Below are 23,727 nucleotides of genomic sequence, written 5' to 3' on the forward strand. Positions count from 1 at the left end.
TCTGGATTTGAAGGACAATTTTTGGTGGACTGGAATGAAGAAGGATATTGCGGAGTATGTAGCAGTTTGTGATGTATGTCAGAGAGTGAAGGCAGAGCATCAGAAGCCTACAGGGTTGCTACAGCCATTGCCGATACCCGAATGGAAGTGGGATAAGCTAGGCATGGATTTTATCGCGGGATTGCCCAGGACTCGTTCCGGCTATGACTCGATATGGGTTGTAGTCAATCGTTTGACGAAGGTAGCTCATTTCATCCCAGTGAAGACCACTTACACTAGTGCTAAGTTGGCAAAGATATACATGACCATGATCATATGTCTGCATGGAGTTCCGAGGACCATTATATCAGATAGAGGAACCCAGTTTACCTCAAAGTTCTAGAATCAGTTGCACGAAACTTTGGGTACCAGGCTAGAGTTCAGTACAACCTTCCATCCACAGACAGATAGACAGACCGAGAGAGTCAATCAGATTCTGGAGTACATGCTGAGAGCTTGTGCGCTAGATTATGGATCTAGTTGGGACGGCAATTTTCCATATGCAGAGTTCTCTTACAACAACAGCTATCAAGCCAGTTTGAAGATGGCCTCTTTCGAAGCTTTGTACGGAAGGAGGTGCAGGACACCGTTGTTATGGGACGAAGTTGGAGACCGTCAATTGTTTGGACCCGATTTGATTAAAGAGTCTGAAAAGAAGGTTAAACTGATTCACGATAGACTCAAGGTAGCCCAATCCAGGAAGAAGAGCTATGCGGATTCTAAACGCAAGGAGACAGTTTACAAAGTTGGAGACAGAGTTTATCTTCGAGTGTCCCCACTTCAAGGAGTTAAGCGTTTTGGAGTTAAGGGAAAGTTAGCACCACGTTTTGTGGGACCATACAAAGTTTTCGAACGTATGGGAGAAGTTGCTTACAAGTTGGAATTGCCCGAAGGATTGTCAGGAGTTCACGATATGTTCCATGTTTCCCAGCTGAAGAAGTGACATGCAGAGATGGCTGATATTCCTCTGAGAGATACAGTGCCACTGGAAGCGATTCAGTTGGATAGCGATTTGACCTACGAGGAGAAACCAGTAAAGATTCTCGAGTTTGCCAGCCGAGTCACACACAACAAGGTTATCAAGTTCTGCAAAGTTCAGTGGAGCCACCATACCGAGGATGAAGCCACCTGGGAGCGAGAGGAAGACCTACGGAAGGACCACCCTCACCTATTTTCTAGCCAACCTAAATCTCGAGGGCAAGATTCATCTTAAGGGGGGGGGTAGGTTTGTAACATCCCAAATTTTCAATTTGGAATGTTATATATTAGATCATCATTGCATATCATATTTTATTGCATTTTGGCTTGATCCTAGAAATTCTACGCAAATCAAGGACCCACGGAGAGAGTTGGGGATTTCGTTATTTTCATATTTGAGTTTTCTCAAATTTTGGAAAGAGGATCAATTGGTTTTGATTATTTTTCTTCCTAATATTTCAAAAAAAAATTATGAGAGGAGATAAAATGACTTCTCCAAAATAAATGAAATATTAGAGGAAAAAATATTAAAATCAATTAAATATTTCATTTGGATTTTATTGCCATTTTATTTGAATTAGAAAAATTGCACGTTTTCAAAAATTGCATTTTTAGGCCAAGAAATGTTCATCTTATTCTAAATATTTTTATTTAAACGGTGAAAATTTGTTCTGACATTTTTAGATTTTTATTTATTTTTCTAGGATTTATTTTCGGCAGAATCTTATAAAAAAAACTCTTCGCGCGCTCGACTGGGCCGAAGGCCCAGCCGAGCCGAGCCAAGCCCGCGCCGCCGCCGCCTCCCCGCGGGAGGGAGTCCTCCCCGCCGCCGACGCCAAGTTCGGCCGGGGCACGCCTCCCGAGGCCGACCCCGACCCGGCGCACCCTCCTTCAAGCCAGCGCGGCCCCCCTTTATATACGCCACCCTCCCCGCCGCCTCGACCCACCCTGCCACCGCAGCCGCAGCAGCACACCGCCGCCGCCGCCATCTGCGCCGCCGCCGCCACACTTCCCTGCCGCCGCCGCACTACATCACCGTCGCCGCCACCCCGCACCACCCCGCCTCGCCTCGCCGAAGCCGCCGCCAGTTTTTTTTGGTTTAGGTAAAAACTGAGCGGTTTTTATTTAAACCCTAGTTTTGTTTTTTTATTAGACCGATTTTATTTTTTTCCGGTTTAGTTATTTAGCAAACGCCCATTCGTACGTTCGTTTTAACGAACAGAGTTCACCCGTTAGCCGCAGACAGCGAACGTTCATTCGTTAGCCTGTTCGTCAGTTTTTTTTCCAGGGTTTTTCCGCGATTATTTTCGATTGCGATTTCTGCCCTGATTTTCGTTTTAGTTTATCTTTTCGCTCGTTTATCGGAATCAGACGATTCAAGCGCCTAGAGTTTCGTCTCAAAACCCTCTTTCTGTTTAACCAACTTAAACAAGTTTTTGCTACTATAAAATTTGACTTAAGTCCAGATTAGTAATCGAAGCTTGTTTCTTTCGCAGTTTGAGTTTCGTTGTTTCGTTTGATTTGATTCTTTTTGCAAACCGGAGTTCTTAGGTTGAACTTTCTGGTTAGATCTCTTATTTGAGTTTTACCCGTGCTTCTAGTTGAGTGCTTATTGTATGCTTGTTTGTTTGCGATAGAGTACCCGGAGTGCGAAGCGTGCTACTACAAGTCTCTAGGTTTCACGGATCATCAGCAAGGCAAGTAACACTTTGATCATACCTCTTTACTACCCAGTTTTATTGCATTAGATCAATCCTCAAACAATTGCATGGTTAGGATCTGATTAATATGTGGGTTTTGGGAAGTAGATGAGGTAGTACCTATTGTCCTGTTTATTATCAAACCTTTGGGAGTTACTTCTACGTTGCTTATATTGCTATGCTATGCTTGTAGACGTGGATTGGGTGAGTGTATCCATGACAGATGTGAGTATTGTTATTTAATGGTTAACTTAAGGCGGCTACTTTAATACACATCTGGGTGGATTGAGGCACCTGGGGAACCCAGTGTTGCCTGTATTTTTGGAAATCCCGGGGTACCGTGTGATTCTTCTATGGACCGCCACCCGGGCTCAAAGGGACCATAAGATTATTCATGCTAGAAACTTCCGTGTGCAACCACAAGCTATTATGGGCTCTAGCATAGTTGAGTATGTTGCGTGACCTCTTTCAGTGGTAGGCTAGCAGATGTAGGGGATGTAGGTTGGTACTGCCTACCCAGAGTAAAGAGTTAATGCTTCTGAAAGACTGTGTCTCGGTCATCCGTTTCTCAAACACCATGTAGTGCGAAGAATCCAACAGAGGAGATCGAGTCTTGTGGGGAAAAGTGCGCAAACCTCTATAAAGTGTACAAACTAATCATGGTTAGCCGTGTCCCCGGTTATGGATGTTTTGAGTATCTAGTTCTTGGATTATCATGTGGATCTCACCACTCTTAATTTAATTTGATTGGGTTTAATGATGATGCTTAATTGGGATTGAGTTGGGTGAACCTTCTCAATATTTAACAATCACCATGATAGTTAAATAAAATTTATTCCTTTGTTGTAGGAAAAAATTGGCTTTATGCAAAACTGTAACCATAGAGCTTTCCACCAGCCATATATGCATGTAGTGATAGCATTATTCTGTTCATTAGTCTCTATGTGTTACATTGCGAGCATATTCCATGTGCTAACCCGTTTTGGGCTGCAACGTTCATGTTACAGACTTTTCAGACGACGAGTAAGGTGCCTTAGGTCGTGATCTTTCACTCAGTGATGCCGTTGGAGTTGATGGACTCGCTTTATCTTCCAAGCCTTCCGCTGTTATCGTATTTAGATGGCCTTAAGCCATATTTATTGTAATAAGTCCTCTTTTGAGACATTCGATGTAATAAGTGTGTGATTGCTACTCTGTTATAAATCCTTCAAGTACTGTGTGTGTCAGCATTACTGGTCCAGGGATGATACTGATGCACAGAGTTCAGACTGTTTGAGGTCTGGTCGCTACATCTGTAGTGGTGGAGCCTGAACCCGCCCTGTACGCAACAACCGGGAGTGCAACGGGCGATGGGCCTAGACCCCGGAGTGCTTAGGAGGTAGACCGGCGGGGACCTCTCTACTAAGCCTAGGTAGGGCTGTGACGTGTTGATCTTTCGAGGCGGGGCATTGCCCCAGAAAAGTGTGTCCGGCCAGAGTAATCAAGCGTGTTGGAAAACATGGTGCATCCCTGCATGGAAGATTATCTATTAATAGCCATGTCCACGGTAACGGACGTTCAGACTTATATCCTGATCTTATACAACTACAAATGGATACTTGGATATGTGGCTCCGGGATTGCTTTCTCGCAGGGAGTCAAGGAAGGATCTCTGGGCGTTGTTTCTACAACATGCTTGTTAAATATAAAAATGCTATTCTTTACTATTCTACATGCTGCAAGATGCTCGGAGCTGCTTGAAGATGCTAGTCTTTGATAGGCTAGGCCTTCCCCCTCTATTCTGGCATTCTGTAGTTCAGTCCACAGATACAAACCTTCCATTTGATACCAATGCATACTTAGTATAGATCTGATGCTTGCGAGTACTTTGGATGAGTACTCACGGTTGCTTTGCTACCACTTTTTCCCCTTCTTTCTTCTTTCTGGTTGATGCAACCAGATGGTGAATCCTTGGAGCCAGATGCCACCGCCGACAGATTCTGCTACGTGGAGACCACAGACGACCAGGAGTAGTTAGGAGGTCCCAGGCAAGAGGCCTTGCCTCTTCGATCGTGTTGCTTGTGCTAGCCTTGTTAAGGCATCCTTCTGTTAACTTATGTCTGTACTCAGATATTGTTGTTTCCGCCGACTCTTGTGTATCGAGCTATGTATTCGAGCCCTCGAGGCCCCTGGCTTGTAATATAAAGCTTGTATTCTTTTATTTATGTTTAGAGTTGTGGTGTGATATCTTCCCGTGAGTCCCTGATCTTGATCGTACACATTTGCGTGTATGATTAGTGTATGATTGAATCGGGGGCGTCACATCGTCGCTCTGATTCTGACGTAAAAGATACGACGGGGGACTATGCAAGGTCGGCGGCACTGAAGATCAACGAACAGGCTACCTGTTACCCATCATCGTCACCACCAGGCCTATGCGTTGCAGCTCCGACTTCACAACAATAACACAACCAAGGCAAATCCCGAGAACATGTCGGAGAAGAACTATCGCAATCACTGCCTCGACCCTAACATCACTCACCCATGTCATCATCGCCATAAAATCCTTGACGCCAACACCGTTGACTTTCATCGACCTCGTTAAACGATGCCCAATTCCAAAAACACCCCCTAAGGGAGAAACGACGCCATGGTGCCTCCAATGCCCGATCACACAGATCTAGGGTTTCCTCTAAAGCTGCAGAGGCCGTGGCTAGAAGTATCTCCTCGTCGATGCCAACAAGAAGGAAACGACACTCAAAAGCGTCATCATCGTCGTCTCTGGTAATGACCGAAGACAAGACTTTCGCCTAAATCCACCTTCCAAGCCGCACACACCACACACTCGCAAGCCCACTAATGAATCACCACAGCCAATTTCAGGCGGATCTACCTCTCCCCCACTAACTCCTTGCCAGGTCATTGCTCGGTTAGCCTTCACGAGCCTGCCCCCTGCCGCCGCTTGCTAGTTGCACGCCGACGCAAAAACCGCTCGCCCCAAACGACATCCATGGGCTTGTCAAGGATGCCTAGGAGCTATGCGGTAGCGAGACGAGTCTGCTTGTGCGAAGAATTTGGAAGAGGATTATCGGGTGAGATGAATTTGTCCGATGAAGTCATCATCTTGACATCCTTCTCGTAGGGATAAATTAACTTCTCCTCATTGTCATGGTATCATTGGGGTGGCGAAAATTCATTCGTCTTGGCCTTGTTTTCAAACGAGTTGAATCAAAGTGAACATGCAGACAAAAATAACATGATAAAATTTCATTTTTTTGAGTTCGCGAACTAAAATAAGCACGCCGGATAAATTCTTATGTCATTACTGTTGAATTTCACCAGATATTTCATTTTTTTGGGGAGTACATAATGAATGGATGAATTGGTGGGGTAAAAAGACAGGCTAAAATCTCCCCAAAGCCCCCCAAGACCAGCCGCCGTGTCGTCGCCGCCGACGACCCAATCCCCTCCCCCAAACTACCCCGCCGTCCCGCCCCGCCGCGTCGCCGCCGCCGCCACCTCCGTCCCTCCCTCCCTCCTCGGGGCATCGCGCGGCGCGCTCCTGCGGTTCCCACCCCGTCCGCCGAGCCTCGAGGTACGAGCTAGGTCGTCTCCGTCCGGCGATCCTCCTGCTCAAATCCCTTCCCGGATGCGCGCAGTCTAGGTCCCCATGCTCCTGTGGCGCCGCAAATGCGTCGCCGAGTGCCGCAGGCACGCCCGCCTCCCTCCCGCGGCGCAGCCATCCCCATCCCCTCGCCGCCGCCGCCGCCTCTCCGTGCTCGCCGCCTGTGCGCACCACCCGGACGATGAAGCCACCTCGAGCGGCGAGGAGAGGCCCAGCTGCGCTCCCGGTGAGATTACCAGGAGAAGGAGCTTTGCTCCGAGCCTGAGCTCCGCCGGCGTCGTCAGGACTCTTCAGCGCCTGGAGAGGAAGCCTGCCATCGCGTTCGCCTACTTCAAGGACACCGAGAGCATCGGCTTTCGCCATGACCTCGCTACCTACACTGAGATCATCCGCGTTCTGTCACACAAGGGCCAGGGGAGGATGCTGTTTTCCTTGTTCCGTGAGATCCTCTCGCCGGCAGATGGCGGTGGCGGCGGCCCTGAGATCGTGCCTCTCATGGATCAGCTCAGAAAGACGTGCACTACTTCGTATGCTCTCTTGTTTGCGACTAATTGCTTGATCACGACATGCACCGCTTGTTGCAGTGCACCGGACACAATAGGGCTGTTTGGTGACCTCTTTAGGCTTGGAATTGTCCCGGCAGTTTTGACTTGCAACATACTACTCAAATTTGCAGCTGAGAGCGGTGACTCGGAGATTGTTGTATTGGCTTATGATCAAATTAAGCTCTTTGGATTGACTTTGGATGCTCACGCATTAGGCCTTATCACCAGGTCTCTCTTTCGAGAAAAGAAGGCAGACAAAGCATTCCAAGTGTGGGTTGAGATGATTGAAATGGGGGTGAAACCAGATATACATGCATACTCATCATTTATAACCGGTCTGTGTGATTGCGGAAAGATTGATTTGGCCTATGCTATTCTGCAAGAGATCAGCAGGGAGGGGGTTCAAGTTGAGCCTATGGCTTATAACATGGTAATGGATGGGCTGTGCAAGGAAATGAGACTGCAGGAGGTTGAAATGCTCTTGGAGAACAAGGCGAGGCAAGGTTTCACCCCAGATATATATGGTTATAGCTATCTCATTCGGAGTTACGGCAAAGCGGGCAACTTACTCAAGGTGTTGGATCATTATCAAGCCATGGTATCCCATGGTTTCGAAACAAATTGCCACATTGCGAGTTACCTTCTACAATGCTTTACGAAGTTAGGCATGACATCTGAGGTTACAGAGCATTTCCAGAAACTGAGAGATTCGGGACTCCATGTAGATGGGGTTCTGTATAACATTGCCATTTATGCTCATTGCAAGCTTGGGAACATGGATGAGGCAGTTAAGCTACTGAGAGAAATGAAGGCTGAGGATCTGACACCTGACAGAATTCACTATACATGCGTGATCAAGGGTTATTGTTTGAGGGGAGATGTACCAAATGCACGTCAAGCGTTTGAAGTGATGCTGAAGGCAAATGTAAAGCCAGATGTAGTTACATATAACATATTGGCCAGTGGGTTTTGCAAGAATGGTCTTGTTACAGAGGTGTTTGGCCTTCTAGACCATATGGCGGATCAAGGGTTAGAGCCTAATTCACTCACTTATGGTATAATAATTGATGGGTTTTGCAGAAGTGGCAACCTTAGTGAAGCTGAGGTGTTATTTAATATAGTAGAAGAGAAAGGAATCGATCGCATTGAAGTATTGTACAGTTCAATGGTTCGTGGCTATTTGCATTCAGGCTGGACTGATCATGCTTACATGCTTTTTCTTAGGGTTGCTAAGCAAGGAAAATTTGTGGATCATTTCTCATGTTCAAAGTTGATGAATGACCTTTGTAGGGATGGAAATGTCCAGGGAGCTTCAACAGTTTGCAGCATGATGTTAGAAAATAATGTTATTCCTGATGTAATTTCATATAGCAAACTCATATCAGCCTATTGTCAGACAGGAGATATGCACAATGCTTGCTTATGGTTTCATGATATGGTTCAGCGAGGACGTTCTGTTGATGTTATTGTATACACTGTACTAATGAATGGTTACTGCAAGGTTGGCCAGATGGAAGAAGCTTGCAAATTGTTTGATCAGATGATAAACTTAGGTATTAAGCCTGACGTAATTGCATATACCGTGCTACTGGATGGTCACCTAAAAGAGTACCTGCAGCGGTGCTGGCAGGGCGTGAGTAAGGAGAGAAGGACCTATCTTCTTAGAGTAAAGCAGAACAGGTTGCTCAGCTCTATGAAAAAAATGGAAATTGAACCTGACGTACCCTTTTACACCGTATTGATAGATGGGCAGTGCAAAGCCGATTTTTTGGAGGAAGCCCAGGGACGATTTGATGAATTGTTGCAGAAAGGGCTTACTCCTGATCAATATGTATACACAGCTCTTATAAGTGGATATTGCAGCCAGGGAGAAATAGAGAAGGCACAATATCTTTTTGAAGAAATGGTAGACAGGGGAATAAAACCAGATGTACTGACCTTTTCTGTATTAAATCAGAAAACCTTGAGGGAAAGGCAGTATGAGTGACATGTATGATTTTGCTGCAGTTATATCCATTGAAATCACGTCAGCAAGGTAATATTTTGTAAGTCACAAATTTACTGAAAGCCCGGATCTAAGTTTTTTTATTTTGCTTCCACTTGAATATGTGATGAAATTATGATTATGATATCCATTCATGTGCTTAGTGCTTAATGTTTTGATGTGTAATGCTCTTAGCATGCATTATGTTTATGCAAGCTCATGAGAATTTAGGTGCCTTACAGTATACATGTCGAAGTGAAATGCATAATTTTCAGAAGCATACTTGTTTAAAAATCGTTCCAAGATATGCCATACAGAAGATGCTGGCGAAGTATAGAATCTAGTATTTGTTAGAAAGTGAATGACAAACTTCACCACACGGGAGAGCATAATGCATGACTTCATTAGTGTATGAAACTGCTTGTGTATATAAACACATAAATGTATCAGGGAAATTTGGCATCCGTGTGCACCCCCAACGTTTTTCCCTTGGTAATATTGAAATGAAAGCCAAATTGTTCAATAGATAGCCATTGTTATCTACATTAAGCTAATTGCAGTGATCAAAGTATTACTGCTTATAAACCCAGATGTTTGAGGCTTCCTTACCATGTGCTCTGTTGCGTCAAACTGGAGTTTTGCTGTATTGGACTTCATGCTTGTACTGTAAATCCTTGCCTCTAAGCTAATTTGACTTATACTTTAAATCCTCGCCCTGGTCTGTTAACCTGGTGTTTTTAGTTGGGGATATTTACAAAGGTCACCAAATCGAATTATTTCTGCTGAAAAGATGGTAAGTTCTTCCCTGTTTGGTTCCACTCGCATATCAAGGACTGAGTGTTTCGATTGCTGGTAAAGCAAGCCGTAGAGCTTGTGGTGGCTCCGGAAGTCTTGGATGCGGCTGACTAGAAGCATTCCTTGTGGAGGCTCCAGAAGTCGGAGGCTCCGGAAGTCTTGGTGCAAGGTAGAACTAAAGTTTGGCTGCAAAACTACGTAAGGGAGATTTAAATGGCGTTAAACGCTGATTGTACCCCTGTTGCTAACTAATTAAAGTTCTAAAAAAACTAATATAGGTCATAAACACAAATTATTTTCACAACAAATGGTAATATTTGGTATAAGTAAAAGCTACCTGCAATGCAAGGTCAAGAATTGCTGCAGATAATATTGATATATTTGAATCCACAGTGACTTCATGTTCACACTTCATCCAAAGTTGCAGCATGATTCGACTATTTAGTTCGCATGGTTCTGCACCTGCATATTCTAGGGGATTTTTAAACTGTTTGTGTGATTCATTTTCACACTTACTACCCACTGGACAAAATTATTTGCTGTATTCAGGATTACTGCTTTTGAAGTTTGTGTATAATATAAATATTAATGGATGTGCTATGATCTTGTGCAGACGAGACAGATCAGTCATAATGTGGCCAAGTTCAAATTTGCTCTCCACACACCTACTTCTGTGTTGGGCCTTGCAATTGGCCCATATATAAGCTGCAGGTCTGAACACTTCTACTGCTTATATCCTGGTCTACAATTATGACGTTGAGTTGAATGTTCATTCTTTTTGGTTCATGGGGTGAGTCGAATATTCTGATTCTGTTTTATGTATTTTGTTAACTGACTGCAGTGGGAAGGATGCTACTGGTGAGGAAGTAACCAAGCATTATACTCCGACTACACTGGATTCTGATATTGGATGCTTTGAACTTGTTATAAAGGTAACTTATCGTAAACACGTTCGAACCTCACTGCATGTATCTTATCGTTGATTCTGATGGTAAAAAAACTATGTGACCACTTGACTAGAATAATTTGCTTCATTGTACACCACATTATTAATTCACTTCTGAAGGTATGCTGCAGCCAAATAGTTCTTTCAGAACATGACCAACCATCCACACTTATGAGCTGTTATATTGTGTTAACTGCTGTGTTATGATTCGACCAACCAAATTCGGTTGCCATGAAAAGCAGTGCACTGATTTTAAATACTACTCCATCTAGTACCGTATAAACGGTTCATAGAATTATCCATTGGATGGCACAGTATGTACAATTTTTAGCTGCAGCTGTCATGGTTGCCTTATCCAACATTAGTATGTTAGCCTGTTATATACTCCCTCCGTTCCTAAATATAAGTCTTTGTAGAGATTTTACTATGAACCACATGCGGATGTATGTAGATGCATTTTAGAGTATAGATTCACTCATTTTGCTCCGTACGTGGTCCACAGTGAAATCTCTCCAAAGACTTATATTTAGGAACGGAGGGAGTAGTAAAATTTGCATGTGACTGAAATTTTCAGGTGAGCTCCTCCTGTTCTTATCATCATTAGGCTAATTAATTAAAAGTTAGAATGGTAATAATATGATTATTGCTTTGTTGCATGTCCATTGCCAAATGCTAACTATGGTTCTGTGCATGTATTTTATTTTCATCAGGAGGTTTCTAACTAGTGGAACCTATAGCACTATTAATATCAGTAGCCTGCTTAAGGATTGACCGGATATTTATGAGTAATTATTGATTAGCAAATTTCCTTTGAATATTCAAACTGCCATAAAATCTCCTTCATTACTTGGTAATGACTATTATCCTTCTTCCTTGCACTTGGCAATATATGTGTCTTCTAATAGACATTTCAATCCGTCTCATAAAAGGTATTGTTTTGCCCCTTTGGTTACATAACATCTTAAGCTTTTCCATTGATTTATGGAAATCGTTTCTTTTCAACCGGATGAAAACACGATCGCGTAAACCGCTCACTCCAAGCGCCACGCGTCCAGGTGGGGCCCGCCCACACCCAGCCTTATCTTCTCGTCTCTTCCTTCCAACTGGATCGATACCCTTCTTTTCTTTTTCTCTTCCCCGCCGCTCGCTCGCCCTCAGCTCTCGCCGCCATGGACACGCGACGCTGCGAAGCTCCAAATCGGCGGTGCCTCCAAGCTCCACACGCGCCACTGGTCCCCCAAGCTGCACCATGATGCTGCCCAAGCCCATGCGCCGGTGCTGTGTTGTAGCGCCCGTCGTTGACGCGGCGGTGGTGGGGGTCGGCGATGGCTGCCGGCGCTGCGACGCAATGCTCATCGGCGCTGCCAGTGCTGCTGTGCAGCATTCGAGCCGCTGCATGAGAGGCACAGGGCGTGGCGATGCAGCTCTCTTCGGTGCTGCAGGAGCTGCGATGCGGCGCTCGTCAGGGGCTGCAAAGGAGCTTCATCGGGGTGCCGTCGGTGCTGCAATGAAGCGTGCCCCGGCGCTGCAATGAAGCGTGCCCCGGCGCTGCAATGGAGCGCCATCGGGATCATTAGGCTGCAATGGAGCTCTGCCGGTGCTGCATTGGAGCGCCGTTGATGCTGCAATGGAGCTTCGTCGGCGGGCATGGACAGCAGCGGGAGCTCCCGGTGTTGCACCAGATTGGTGGAGGGAGGAATGAGTCGACTGATCCAACGGATGTGGAACAGGTGATCAGACGGCTGTCAACCCGGCTGATTTCTCCCAGTTGATTTGTAGCAGCGCCCTTGGTTTATTGGTCTTACTTTGCTTGTTGACGTTACTGCTGGAGATGATGAAGCCGGAAATGAGGACATACATGATCACTTCGTGCGGTGTCTTGTGAAGTCGATCTGTAGTCCGGTGTCTCGTGGAATTGTTTCTGTTACTATGCTTGGACCTGTCAGTGTATCAGTACCTTGTGGATTAATAATTTTGATTTATGTCTCAGCAACTTGGTGCTCCACTGCATCTTATTCGTATGCACTTGAGATCTTTGGCTTACATTTTTTGTGTGCGTCTTTTCGATATACTTTGCATAATTCAGCTTTGGATTTCTGCTAGTACCAATATTCTAGTGTTTGCCTTGGAATAGGTTATGACTTTTCAATGTTGTTGTTGTTGCTGCTGCTGCAATACTATCTTTTATGTAGAAATTATTTGCTGGGAGTTTGCACATTTATTCAGTATTATACAAATATGGTATCCTTGTGAGGTCCATGTTATGTGTCTCTGACCCGGGGTGCCGACCCATGATGCATAGCTAGCTGTATAGTTTCAAATATGACGAGGCTGCCATTGTGGTCACTGGAGTATCTGGTGCACCGGTGCTTGTGGTGCTACCGGTGCACTGAACTCATGTTGCACATTTTAAGTGTTCAAAGAAATCTGATTTTTTAGCACATTCACACAACATCAATTTAGGTTGTCACAAATGTTCAAATCAAAATTTGAAATGTAGCTCGGAAAACAAAAATGACAAATTCAACACTGAATAGTACATAGCATAAGTCGGGCTTTGGGATTTGGCTCATTTATCACATTGATGTCAAATTTGCCATTTTTGTATCTCAAGAAATGTTTTAAATTTTAATACGGAATTTTGCGACAACATACATTGATGTTGTGTCAACGTGCTAGTTTTTTTCTCCAGATTTTTTAAAATGTTCTATGGCATCCGGGGTGCACCGGTAGCACCGCAAATGTGGGTGCACATGATACATTGCCGTAGTCACTGATGTTCAACTTGAATACTCGTGTGAGGGGGTGTGCAACCTGACAAGGGGCCATGATGGAGCCCGTGTTTTGTGGAAGAATGTTTCGGTCACAAATGAGGTAAACAAATAAAGCGCCCATGATGGCCTAAGGCTAGCTAAATGCTTCAAAAAAAAAAAGATCAAAAAATGGAAGTTCCCAGAAATTCTTGAGTTAATTCTCAAAAAGTAACAACACCCTTATATTGAATCTGAGAAATTTGAAGAAATTTTGACGAACAAAAGAAACTAGAAGAAAATCCAAATTCAGGAGCATTCTTGGTCAAACTTGGCCAAAAAATGAAAGTTTCTAGACAAAATCAAACAAATTCTCAAAAATGCACACTACCCTTATATTCAATCTGGGAAAGATTCAAGCAGTTTTGCCCAAGAAAAAAAAAACTACAGGCAAAATTCCAATTCAGAACCATTTTTGCTCAAAATTTGGCAAAAAAAAAAGGAGTTTACAGAGGAAACATCAGAATTGGAAAATTCAAATTCAAAACCGTTATTGGTCAAAATTTGGCCGAACAAAAAAGTTTCCACAAAAAAAAAATCCACGGCTGCACACTCGTCCTTCATCATCCGGTCCACAGTTGCACGCTCTTCCTTCATCATCCGGTCCATGGCTGCATGCTCTTGTTTCACTTTCTAGTCCATCCCGTTGTACCCTCTTGTCCATCTCTTGGCGCGCTTGATGCACATACTTGTGATCCTCTGTACGATTGTGTCGCACCTTCGAATCCATGGTCCCTACAACAAACCACATAAAAGTACTCCCTCTATCCGGAAATACTCGTCGACAGAATGGATGTATCTAGACGTACTTAATTCTAGATATATTCATTTTTCTGTATTTCTCCGACAAGTATTTCCGGACGGAGGGAGTACTAGTAATGAGATGTAGACTGTTAAAATATGCCCTTTTCTGCATTATGAATGAAAATTTAAATTGTTGTTTTAAGAAAACAATGGGGTGCTCAAGTGTTGGATGATATATGCGTCAAAGAGTACACATCTAACGAACTATTCCCTCCGTCCGGAAATACTTGTCATCAAAATGAATAGAAGGAGATGTATCTAGATGTATTTTAGTTCTAGATACATCATTTTTTATCCATTTTGATGACAAGTATTTCCGGACGGATGGAGTAATAGTCAACGTAGAACAACATTTTTATATTGTGGGTTCGAAGTACCCATACTGGCAGTTCAGGGCTCGAACAACTCATGGCTCGAACGACCCATACTGGTAGTTCTGGGCTTGGACAACCCATAGTGCTAGTTGTGGGATCAAACAAAATGTAATGCTAGTTGTGGGACCGGACAACCCATCGTGGTGCTTGTGGACCTGGACGGTCAATAGCGCTAGTTGTGAGATCGGATGACCCACTGTGCTAGTTATTAGATCGGACGATCCGTGGTGCTAGTTGTGGGTTTGCTTTTTTTGTGAACCCACGACTAGCACACGACTCATGGCGCTAGTTGTGGGTTTGGACGACCCATAATGCTAGTAGTGGGATCGGGCGAGCGATAAGGCTGGTAGTAGGATCAGACTATTCATGGTATTAGTTGTGGGTCTAGACGACCCATAATGTTAGTCATGGTCCGGATGACCTGTAGCGGTAGTTGTGTGTCAGGACTGTGTATAGTGTTAGTAGAGGGATCACCCATATTCATAGTTCCAGGTTCGGATGAATCATAGTGCAAGTAGTGGCATCACACTACCCATAGTACCAATTGTGGGATTGAAGACCATGGTGCTAGTTGTGGGATCTGACAAACCGTAGAGCTAGTTGTGGTACCGGACAACCCATCATGGTTCTTGTAGACCCGGGCGACCCTTGCTGCTAGTTCTGGGTTTGGTTGACCCAAAAATACCGATCTTAGTCGCCCGAACCCACAAGTAGCAATCTCAGTAGTCCGATCCCACAAGTACTAATCTTTGTTGCTCGGATCCACTTGTATTGCTTGTTGTCGTATGATGTCGTATGAGTCATCTCGACCCACAAGTATCAGTCTTACTTGTTTGGGCCCACAAGTACTGATCTTAGTCGTCCAGACCCGTAAGTACTGCTCTTAGTTGTTCGGATCCATAAGTACCAATCTTAGTCGTCCAGACCCACAAGTACTGGTTTTGGACGTCCGGATCCAAAAGTACCGATCTTAGTCGTCTGGATTCACAATTATCAATCTTAGTTGTGCTAGTTGTGTGTCAGGACTACATGTAGTGTTAGTAGGTCCAAATCCGGACTACGAATATTAGTAGTTGTGGGTTCGGATCACTACTACCGGTAGTAGTTCTGAGGTACAAACAACCCATAGTGCTAGTTTTGGGATCAGATGACCCATATTGCTAGTCGTGGGTAAGAAAACTCGTAGTGGTAATATTTTGTCGGGACTACCCGTAGCGCTAGTTGAGGAACCAAACGACTAGTTGCGTGTCGATACTACTCCCTCTGTCTGAAAATACTTGTCGTAGAAATGCATAAAAATGAATGTATTTAGAACTAAAATACATCTTGATACATCTATTTCTCCGACAAGTATTTCCGGACGGAGGGAGTACACGTTAAGGTAGCTGTGGGGCGGAACCACCACTAGTCACTCTCGATCTTCAGGGCGAACAAATACCACTACGAATCACTCCAGGTCGTTAAGTCACTAGTAGAAAAACACCTAATAGTCCCGGTTCGTAAGGGCCTTTAGTCCCGGTTCATGAACCGGGACTAATGAGTCGTTATTAATACCTCCACCCATTAGTCCCGGTTCAAACACGAACCGGGACTAATGTGCCTCCACGTGGCCCTGTGCGTCGAGCCCAGTCAGGGGGCCTTTGGTCCCGGTTGGTGGCACCCGATTTGTAGCAAAGGCTTTGGTCCCGGTTCGTACGGCAAACCGGTATCAATGCCCGCCTTTTGTCCCGGTTGGAGCCACCAGGCGGGCATTGGTACCGGTTGGTGGCACCAACCGGTACCAAAGAGGTGTATTGGTACCGGTTGGCTCCACCAACCGGTACCAATGGACCCGGCTAATTTTTTATTTTCTGCAACTGTTTTTTAGTGGATTCTTTCTGCAGCTGTTTTTTTAGTCCCACCTTGCCAAGCGAGAGGCACTCGCAGCTGTTTATAAGCCCTGAGTGCAGAGACGATAAAGAAGAGGCTCAATGCTCACCTGCACGTTGGTTAGCTTCAGCCTTGAGGAATGGGGTAGACTGCACAGAGCTATGTGCAGTGCAGTTGACACTATTTCGAAAGGCTTGAAGCAAATTAACGAGCATTGCGCCTCTTTTTTATTTTTAATGACTTATTTATAATAGTTGTGATTAACTTAACTAAAAAATGAGCATAGATGCTTATTTTTAATGACTTATTACAACTCAGAAATAAGAAAAAAAATATAGCAGAAAAGAAAAAAAACTATATAAAAAACTACTCAGAAATAAATAGAAGCAAAAATAGTTGTGATTAACTTTACTTAAAAAATGAGCATAGATGCTTATTTTTAATGACTTATTACAATTCAGAAATAAATAGAAAAAAATAGTTATGATTAACTTAACTAAAAAATGAGCATAGATGCTTATTTTTAATGACTTATTACAACTCAGAAATAAGAAGAAAAAAATAAGTATAGCAGAAAAGAAAAAAAAACTATATAAAAAACTACTCAGAAATAAATAGAAGCAAAAATAGTTGTATTAACTTTACTTAAAAAATGAGCATAGATGCTTATTTTTAATGACTTATTACAATTCAGAAATAAATAGAAAAAAATAGTTGTGATTAACTTAACTAAAAAATGAGCATAAATGCTTATTTTTAATGACTTATTACAACTTAGAAATAAGAAGAAAAAAATAAATATAGCAGAAAAGAAAGAAAAACTATATAAAAAACTACTCAGAAATAAATAGAAGCAAAAATAGTTGTGATTAACTTAACTAAAAAATGAGCATAGATGCTTATTTTTAATGACTTATTACAACTCAGAAATAAAAAGAAAAAAATAAATATAGCAGAAAAGAAAAAAATTATATAAAAAACTGCTCAGAAATGAGCATAAATGCGCTTATAGAGAAAATTTAACCTAAATTCATAATAAATTTCTACTAATTTCAGAGAAATTCATATGAATTTAGATTAAATTTCCTGTATAAGGGCATCTATTTTCATTTTGAGAGGAGCTCAACAAAGGGAGAGAGGGAGGGGCTTATAAACCGGTCTGATTCCCCTTCGGTTGGCGAGGTGGGACTAAACTCTGACCGCAACGAGGGCCAACCCTTTAGTCCCGGTTGGTGGCGTGAACCGGGACTAAAGGGCAGCCTTTGGTCCCGGTTCAAGCCACCAACCGGGACCAATGGTGGTGGACCAGGAGCGAGGCGCATTGGTCCCGGTTCGTCCAACCAACCAGGACCAAAAGGTCCAGACGAACCGGGACCAATGACCCACGTGGCCCGGCCGGCCCCCGGGGCTCACGAACCGGGTCCAATGCCCCCATTGATCCCGGTTCTGGATTGAACCGGGACTAATGGGCTGACCTGGCCTGGACCATTGCCCCCTTTTCTACTAGTGAGTGCCACACATACCACCATGAATCACTCTGAATCGCCTAAGCTCACAAGTATTTATCAAAGTCGTCTGAGGTAAAAAATACCGCTCTTACTCGTCCAGGCTCATAAGTGCTGTTCTGAATTGTTTGAGCTCAAAAGTACTGCTCCAAGTCCTTCGAGCTTACAAGTACCGATCTTATTCATTCAGGCTCACAAGTATTGACCTTAGCCTCCGGACCCACAACTACTCATCTTAGTCGTCCCGTCCCACAAATAGCGATCTTTGTCGTCTGCGTCCACATGTACCGTTATTTGTTGTTTGGGTCCATAAATACCGGTTTTACTCATTTCGGCCCACTAGTACCACCCTTAGTCGTCTCGACCCACAAGTACTGCTCTTCTGGGCCCACAAGTACCGCTCTTAGTCATTCGGCCCCACAAGTACCGCTCTTAGTCATCCGGATCCACCAATACCGATCTAAGTCATCCGGACTCACAAATACCGATCTTAGTCGTTCGGACTCACAAGCACCAATCTTAGTTGTGCTGGTTGCGTGTTAGAACTACATGTATTGTTAGTAGGTCCGGGTCTCAACTACCCATATTAGTAGTTGTGGGTTTGGACGACTCATAGTGCTAGTGTCTAGTAGTGGGTCCTGAGTACCCATACCGGTAGTTCTAGGTGTGGACGACCCATATCGCTAGTCACAGGTACGGACAATCCGTGTCGAGACTATCTGTAGTGCTAGTTGAGGGACCAAACGGCCCGTTGGGTCTGGACAACACGTGGTGGTAGTATATTGTGTAACGATAGTTAAAGTCCACAAACCACGACCATCATAATTGTATACTACTCCCTCCGTTCCAAATTACTCGTCGTGGTTTTAGTTCAAATTTGAATTAAAACCACGACGATTAATTTGGAACGGAGGGAGTACATTCTAGTGAATATAATATAAAATACATTTACATTTAGCCGTAGTTTATTTGAACACGTGCACAACTCATTTGCTACGAGCCTACGATATCTTGTACACGACCCATTCCTCCTAATCCTTGTGCTTGGATTTGACTTGACCTCCCGATAAATCATTCATGGTTTGGCGCACACGAGATAGTCCTCTCCACATGTTTTGTTGAGAAAGGAAGGTAGTTTAATTGCTGCACATATGTAGAGGACGTCGCGTGACATCATACAACGTGGGCGGTGTATCCGTGTCTGCCGGTGAAGCTACTCATCATGTTCGTTTCTTTGATGTCCATGGCGTGCATAATAATCTATCTATACATTCATGAGTGGAGTAGATATTAAGTAAAGAAATAACACGTGAAAGTATACTGTTTAGTACAGTATATGATACACTCCTTCGACGCAAAACATGCAAATTATCAGTCCCTTCTACGTATATTTTTTCCGAGAAAATGCGTATTCTTTTTTATTTCACTTGTTCTGTTGTGGAGGACACTAATGGTCGGTGTGTGAAAGAAACATCGGTCTCATACAAATAAACTGGTCTTGAAAATTAAAATAGCCTCAAGATCCAACCAGAAACGTCGTGAGAGGAATTCCAAAGACTGGACCATTGCACTAAGAACATACTGCAAGTAAAGAGAATACAATTTAAACATCATTGGTGCATTGCAGGATCTGTAGCTGGCTTTAAACACATGCATGTAAAGAGTTTCCTAAAGAAAACCCATATGAAGCAGTTAAGCACTATAGCACTAAAAGCATCTACAAGCGGGCGCCTCAAACCTGCCATATACGTCCGGACGGGCCGCCCGGTCGCAAAATTTTGATCCAGACGGGCGCCTCAAATGCCCGGGCTGACCGACGCCCCTCATATCCAACCCAAATATGGGGGCGCCCGGGTGCGCCCAGGCACGCCCGTCATGTTGGATCCGGCCCACGCTGGCCCACCCGACCCTACTATTGAGAATCGTTGCATGGAAAACAATTTTTTTTTTTACGAACACGCAATGATCTATTCATGGAGATGCATAACAACGAGGGGGGAGTATGTCTACGTATCCTCGTAGACCGTAAGCGGAAGCATTTAGTAACACGGTTGATGTAGTCGAACTTCTTCACGCTTCAACCGATCAAGTGTCGAACGTGCGACACCTCCGACTTCTGCACACGTTCAGCTCGTTGACGTCCTCACCTTCTTGATCCAGCAAGACGAGCAAAGTAGTGGATGAGTTTTGGCAGCACGACGGCGTGGTGACGGTGATGGTGAAGTGATTTTCGCAGGGCTTCGCCTAAGCACTAGGACGGCGCCCCCTTCCCACATATATATAGGAGGGAGGGGGGAGAGGCCAGGGCGCGCCCTAGGCATGGCCGCCGGCCCTTGCCTTGCCCTGCGCCCCCTGCCATGTTTCCCCAAGGGGGAAGGAAAGAGGGAGGAGAGGGAAGGAAGTGGGAATCCTAATCCACACTTTCCTTTCCCTTCTCCTCCTTAGGCCGGCCCATATGGGGGGCGCACCAGCCCCTTGTGGCTGGTGCATTTCCCCTCTTGGCCCATAAGGCCATATCTTTTGCTGGGGTGCCTGGAACCCCTTCCGGTGACCCGATAAGTACCCAGTACCCTCCGAAACACTTCCGGTGTCCGAATATCATCGTCCTATATATCAACCTTTACCTCTCGATCATTTCGAGACTCCTCGTCATGTCCGTGAAATCATCCGGGATTCCGAACAACACTCGGTCACCAAATCGCATAACTCATATAATATTGTATCATCACCGAACGTTAAGCGTGCAGACCCTATGGGTTCGAGAACTATGTCACTACTAGGGAAAACCCTAGTAGTAGTGCGGGTTTTGAGGCTATCAGCAGCGCGGGCAGCCACACTACTCTACGGTGCTACAGCTAACTATTAGTCGTAGCGCGGTCCGCACCCGCGCTACTACTGTTGACTATATCAGCAGCGCTTTTACGAAACGCGCTACTATTAATTAGCTGTAGCGATTTCCTAGCCCCTCGCTACTGCTATATCTTTCATCACCCCCCCGCTTCCTACCCCGTTTCAGTTTCAATAAACTGCAATTTCCAGATACTAGGTACTACTAGATATCAATTTCATAAAGCATTATAGGTACTAGGTAGTACCCCCTCTGTTCCAAATTACTCGTCATGGTTTTAGTTCAAATTTGAACTAAAACCACGACGAGTAATTTGGAACGGAGGGAGTACTAGATAACGATTTCATATATAGTCAATATGCATCCTCAAGCAGTACTAGGTGATATCGACGACGATCATCATATGTAGTTCTAGATGATATCGATGACGATCATCATATGTAGTTCTAGATGATATCGGCGACGATCATCATATGTAGTTCTAGATGATATAGCCACCCACACACACATATGTAGTTCTAGATGATATCGACGACGATCATCATCCTCAAGCCTGGGCGGTGGGTGTTCCTGATAGTAATTAGGACGGCCTGTCCAACACGAAGATTCTTGCCAACGAGGAATCTCTTCCACCCAACCGAGTTTAAGTGTGTGCGACCGCCGTGTCCATGCGGTAAGTACAAGTTGTGACGGAGCCCTTTGCGGTAAGGCATAGTCCAGATGAGCCTTCTTCATCAGGCTCGATACCACAACTCACAGATAGGCTCTTTGCCAATTTCTGAATAAGAAAAACATATCAATTAATAAATAGCCTCGCACATACTACACATTTGTACTAAGCATGAATTCTACTAATAAGTATATATGGATTATCTACACTATTAATAGTTCCTTAGATTCTACACTAATAAGCATGTGATCCAACTCTACACTAAAGCATATCATCGACTAGATTCCACACAACATATCATTGGGCTCGACACTAAGCATATCATCGGATAATTTGCATTTGTAAGTATAACATACCATATCATGTCGATCGACCATGGTACTTGTCAGGCGGGTAACGAATAGCACCCCGACAAAGTCATGACGTGGCGTAATTATGTCTCATAGGTTGCACACCTCCTCCTCGCCCAGCCTCATTCTTTGAGCTACGATGGCTTCATGAAGTGGGTCATCATCATCTTCATCGAGTGGGTCCTCATCATCTTCGTCATCTTCATCATCTTCGTCATCTTCATCATCTTCCACCAGGTTGATATAAATGACAGCCAGCTTGGGTCTTTCTGCTCTGAAGGAGAAGCTGATCAACTCACCACCAGTAAGAAGCATGCGGGCGAGGAAACATGCCCATCCATCTGAAGGAAATATGCCCTAGAGGCAATAATAGAGTTATTACTTATTTCCTTATATCATGATAAATGTTTATTATTCATGCTAGAATTGTATTAACCGGAAACATAATACATGTGTGAATACATAGACAAACTGAGTGTCACTAGTATGCCTCTACTTGACTAGCTCATTAATCAAAGATGGTTATGTTTCCTAGCCATGGACAAAGAGTTGTTATTTGATTAACGGGATCACATCATTAGTAGAATGATGTGATTGACTTGAGCCATTCCGTTAGCTTAGCACTTGATCGTTTAGTATGTTGCTATTGCTTTCTTCATGACTTATACATGTTCCTATGACTATGAGATTATGCAACTCCCGTTTACCGGAGGAACAATTTGTGTGCTACCAAACATCAGAACGTAACTAGGTGATTATAAAGGAGCTCTACAGGTGTCTTCGAAGGTACATGTTGGGTTGGCGTATTTCGAGATTAGGATTTTTCACTCCGATTGTCGGAGAAGTATCTCTGGGCCCTCTCGGTAATGCACATCACTATAAGCCTTGCAAGCAATATAGCTAATGAGTTAGTTACGAAATGATGCATTATGTAACGAGTAAAGAGACTTGCCGGTAACGAGATTGAACTAGGTATTGAGATACCGACAATCGAATCTCGGGCAAGTAACATACCGATGACAAAGGGAACAACGTATGTTGTTATACGGTTTGACCGATAAAGATCTTCATAGAATATGTGGGAGCCAATATGAGCATCCAGGTTCCGCTATTGGTTATTGACCGGAAACGTGTCTCGGTCATGTCCACATTGTTCTCGAACCCGTAGGGTCCGCACGCTTAAGGTTTCGATGATGTTATATTATGAGTTTATGAGTTTTGATGTACCGAAGGAGTTTGGAGTCCCGGATGAGATCGGGGACATGACGAGGAGTCTCGAAATGGTCGAGACGTAAAGATCGATATATTGGACAACTATATTCGGAGTTCGGAAAGATTCTGAGTGATTCGGGTATTTTTCGGAGTACCGGAGAGTTACGGGAATTTGCCGGGGAGTATATCGGCCTTATTGGGCCATACGGGAATAGAGGAGAGAGGCCGAAAGGAAGGAGGCGCGCAGCCCCCCTCTGGTTCGAATTAGACAAGGGGTGCAGCCCCCTTTTCCTTCCTCCTCTCCCCCTCTTTCCTTCTCTCCTACTCCAACAAGGAAGGGGGGGGGGGAGTCCTACTCCCGGTGGGAGGAGGACTCCTCCAGGCGCGCCCCTCCTGGCCGACCGACCCCCTCCGCCTGGCTCCTTTATATACGGGGGCAGGGGGGCACCTCTAGACACAACAACAATTGATCCTTTGGATCTCTTAGCCGTGTGCAGTGCCCCCCTCCACGATGATCCACCTAGATAATATCGTAGCGGTGCTTAGGCGAAGCCCTGCATCGGTAGAACATCAAGATCGTCACCACGCCGTCGTGCTGATGGAACTCTCCCTCGACACTCGGCTGGATAGGAGTTTGAGGGACGTCATCAAGCTGAACGTGTGCTAGAACTCGGAGGTGCCGTAGTTTCGGTGCT

General features: G+C 44.5%; 1 protein-coding gene across 3 annotated transcripts; it reads left to right on the forward strand.

Annotated features, from left to right (window-relative positions):
• The first annotated feature begins 6,116 nt into the window (after window positions 1–6,116).
• LOC123157374 (pentatricopeptide repeat-containing protein At2g26790, mitochondrial) lies at window positions 6,117–10,740 on the forward strand. 3 transcript variants are annotated; one of them, XM_044575640.1, is made up of 3 exons: window positions 6,117–9,842; window positions 10,258–10,355; window positions 10,486–10,740. In XM_044575640.1, the coding sequence occupies exon 1, from the start codon at window positions 6,366–6,368 to the stop codon at window positions 8,850–8,852; it is 2,487 nt and encodes an 828-aa protein (XP_044431575.1). In that variant the 5' UTR covers window positions 6,117–6,365; the 3' UTR covers window positions 8,853–9,842; window positions 10,258–10,355; window positions 10,486–10,740. The 3 variants fall into 3 exon arrangements, with proteins under 3 accessions (XP_044431575.1, XP_044431574.1, XP_044431576.1); XM_044575639.1 differs by having other exon boundaries at window positions 6,117–9,813; XM_044575641.1 differs by having other exon boundaries at window positions 6,117–8,900.
• The last annotated feature ends 12,987 nt before the right edge of the window (window positions 10,741–23,727 follow it).

Source organism: Triticum aestivum, chromosome 7B (genome assembly GCF_018294505.1).
Source record: "Triticum aestivum cultivar Chinese Spring chromosome 7B, IWGSC CS RefSeq v2.1, whole genome shotgun sequence".
In the NCBI taxonomy this organism is placed as follows: Eukaryota; Viridiplantae; Streptophyta; class Magnoliopsida; order Poales; family Poaceae; genus Triticum; species Triticum aestivum.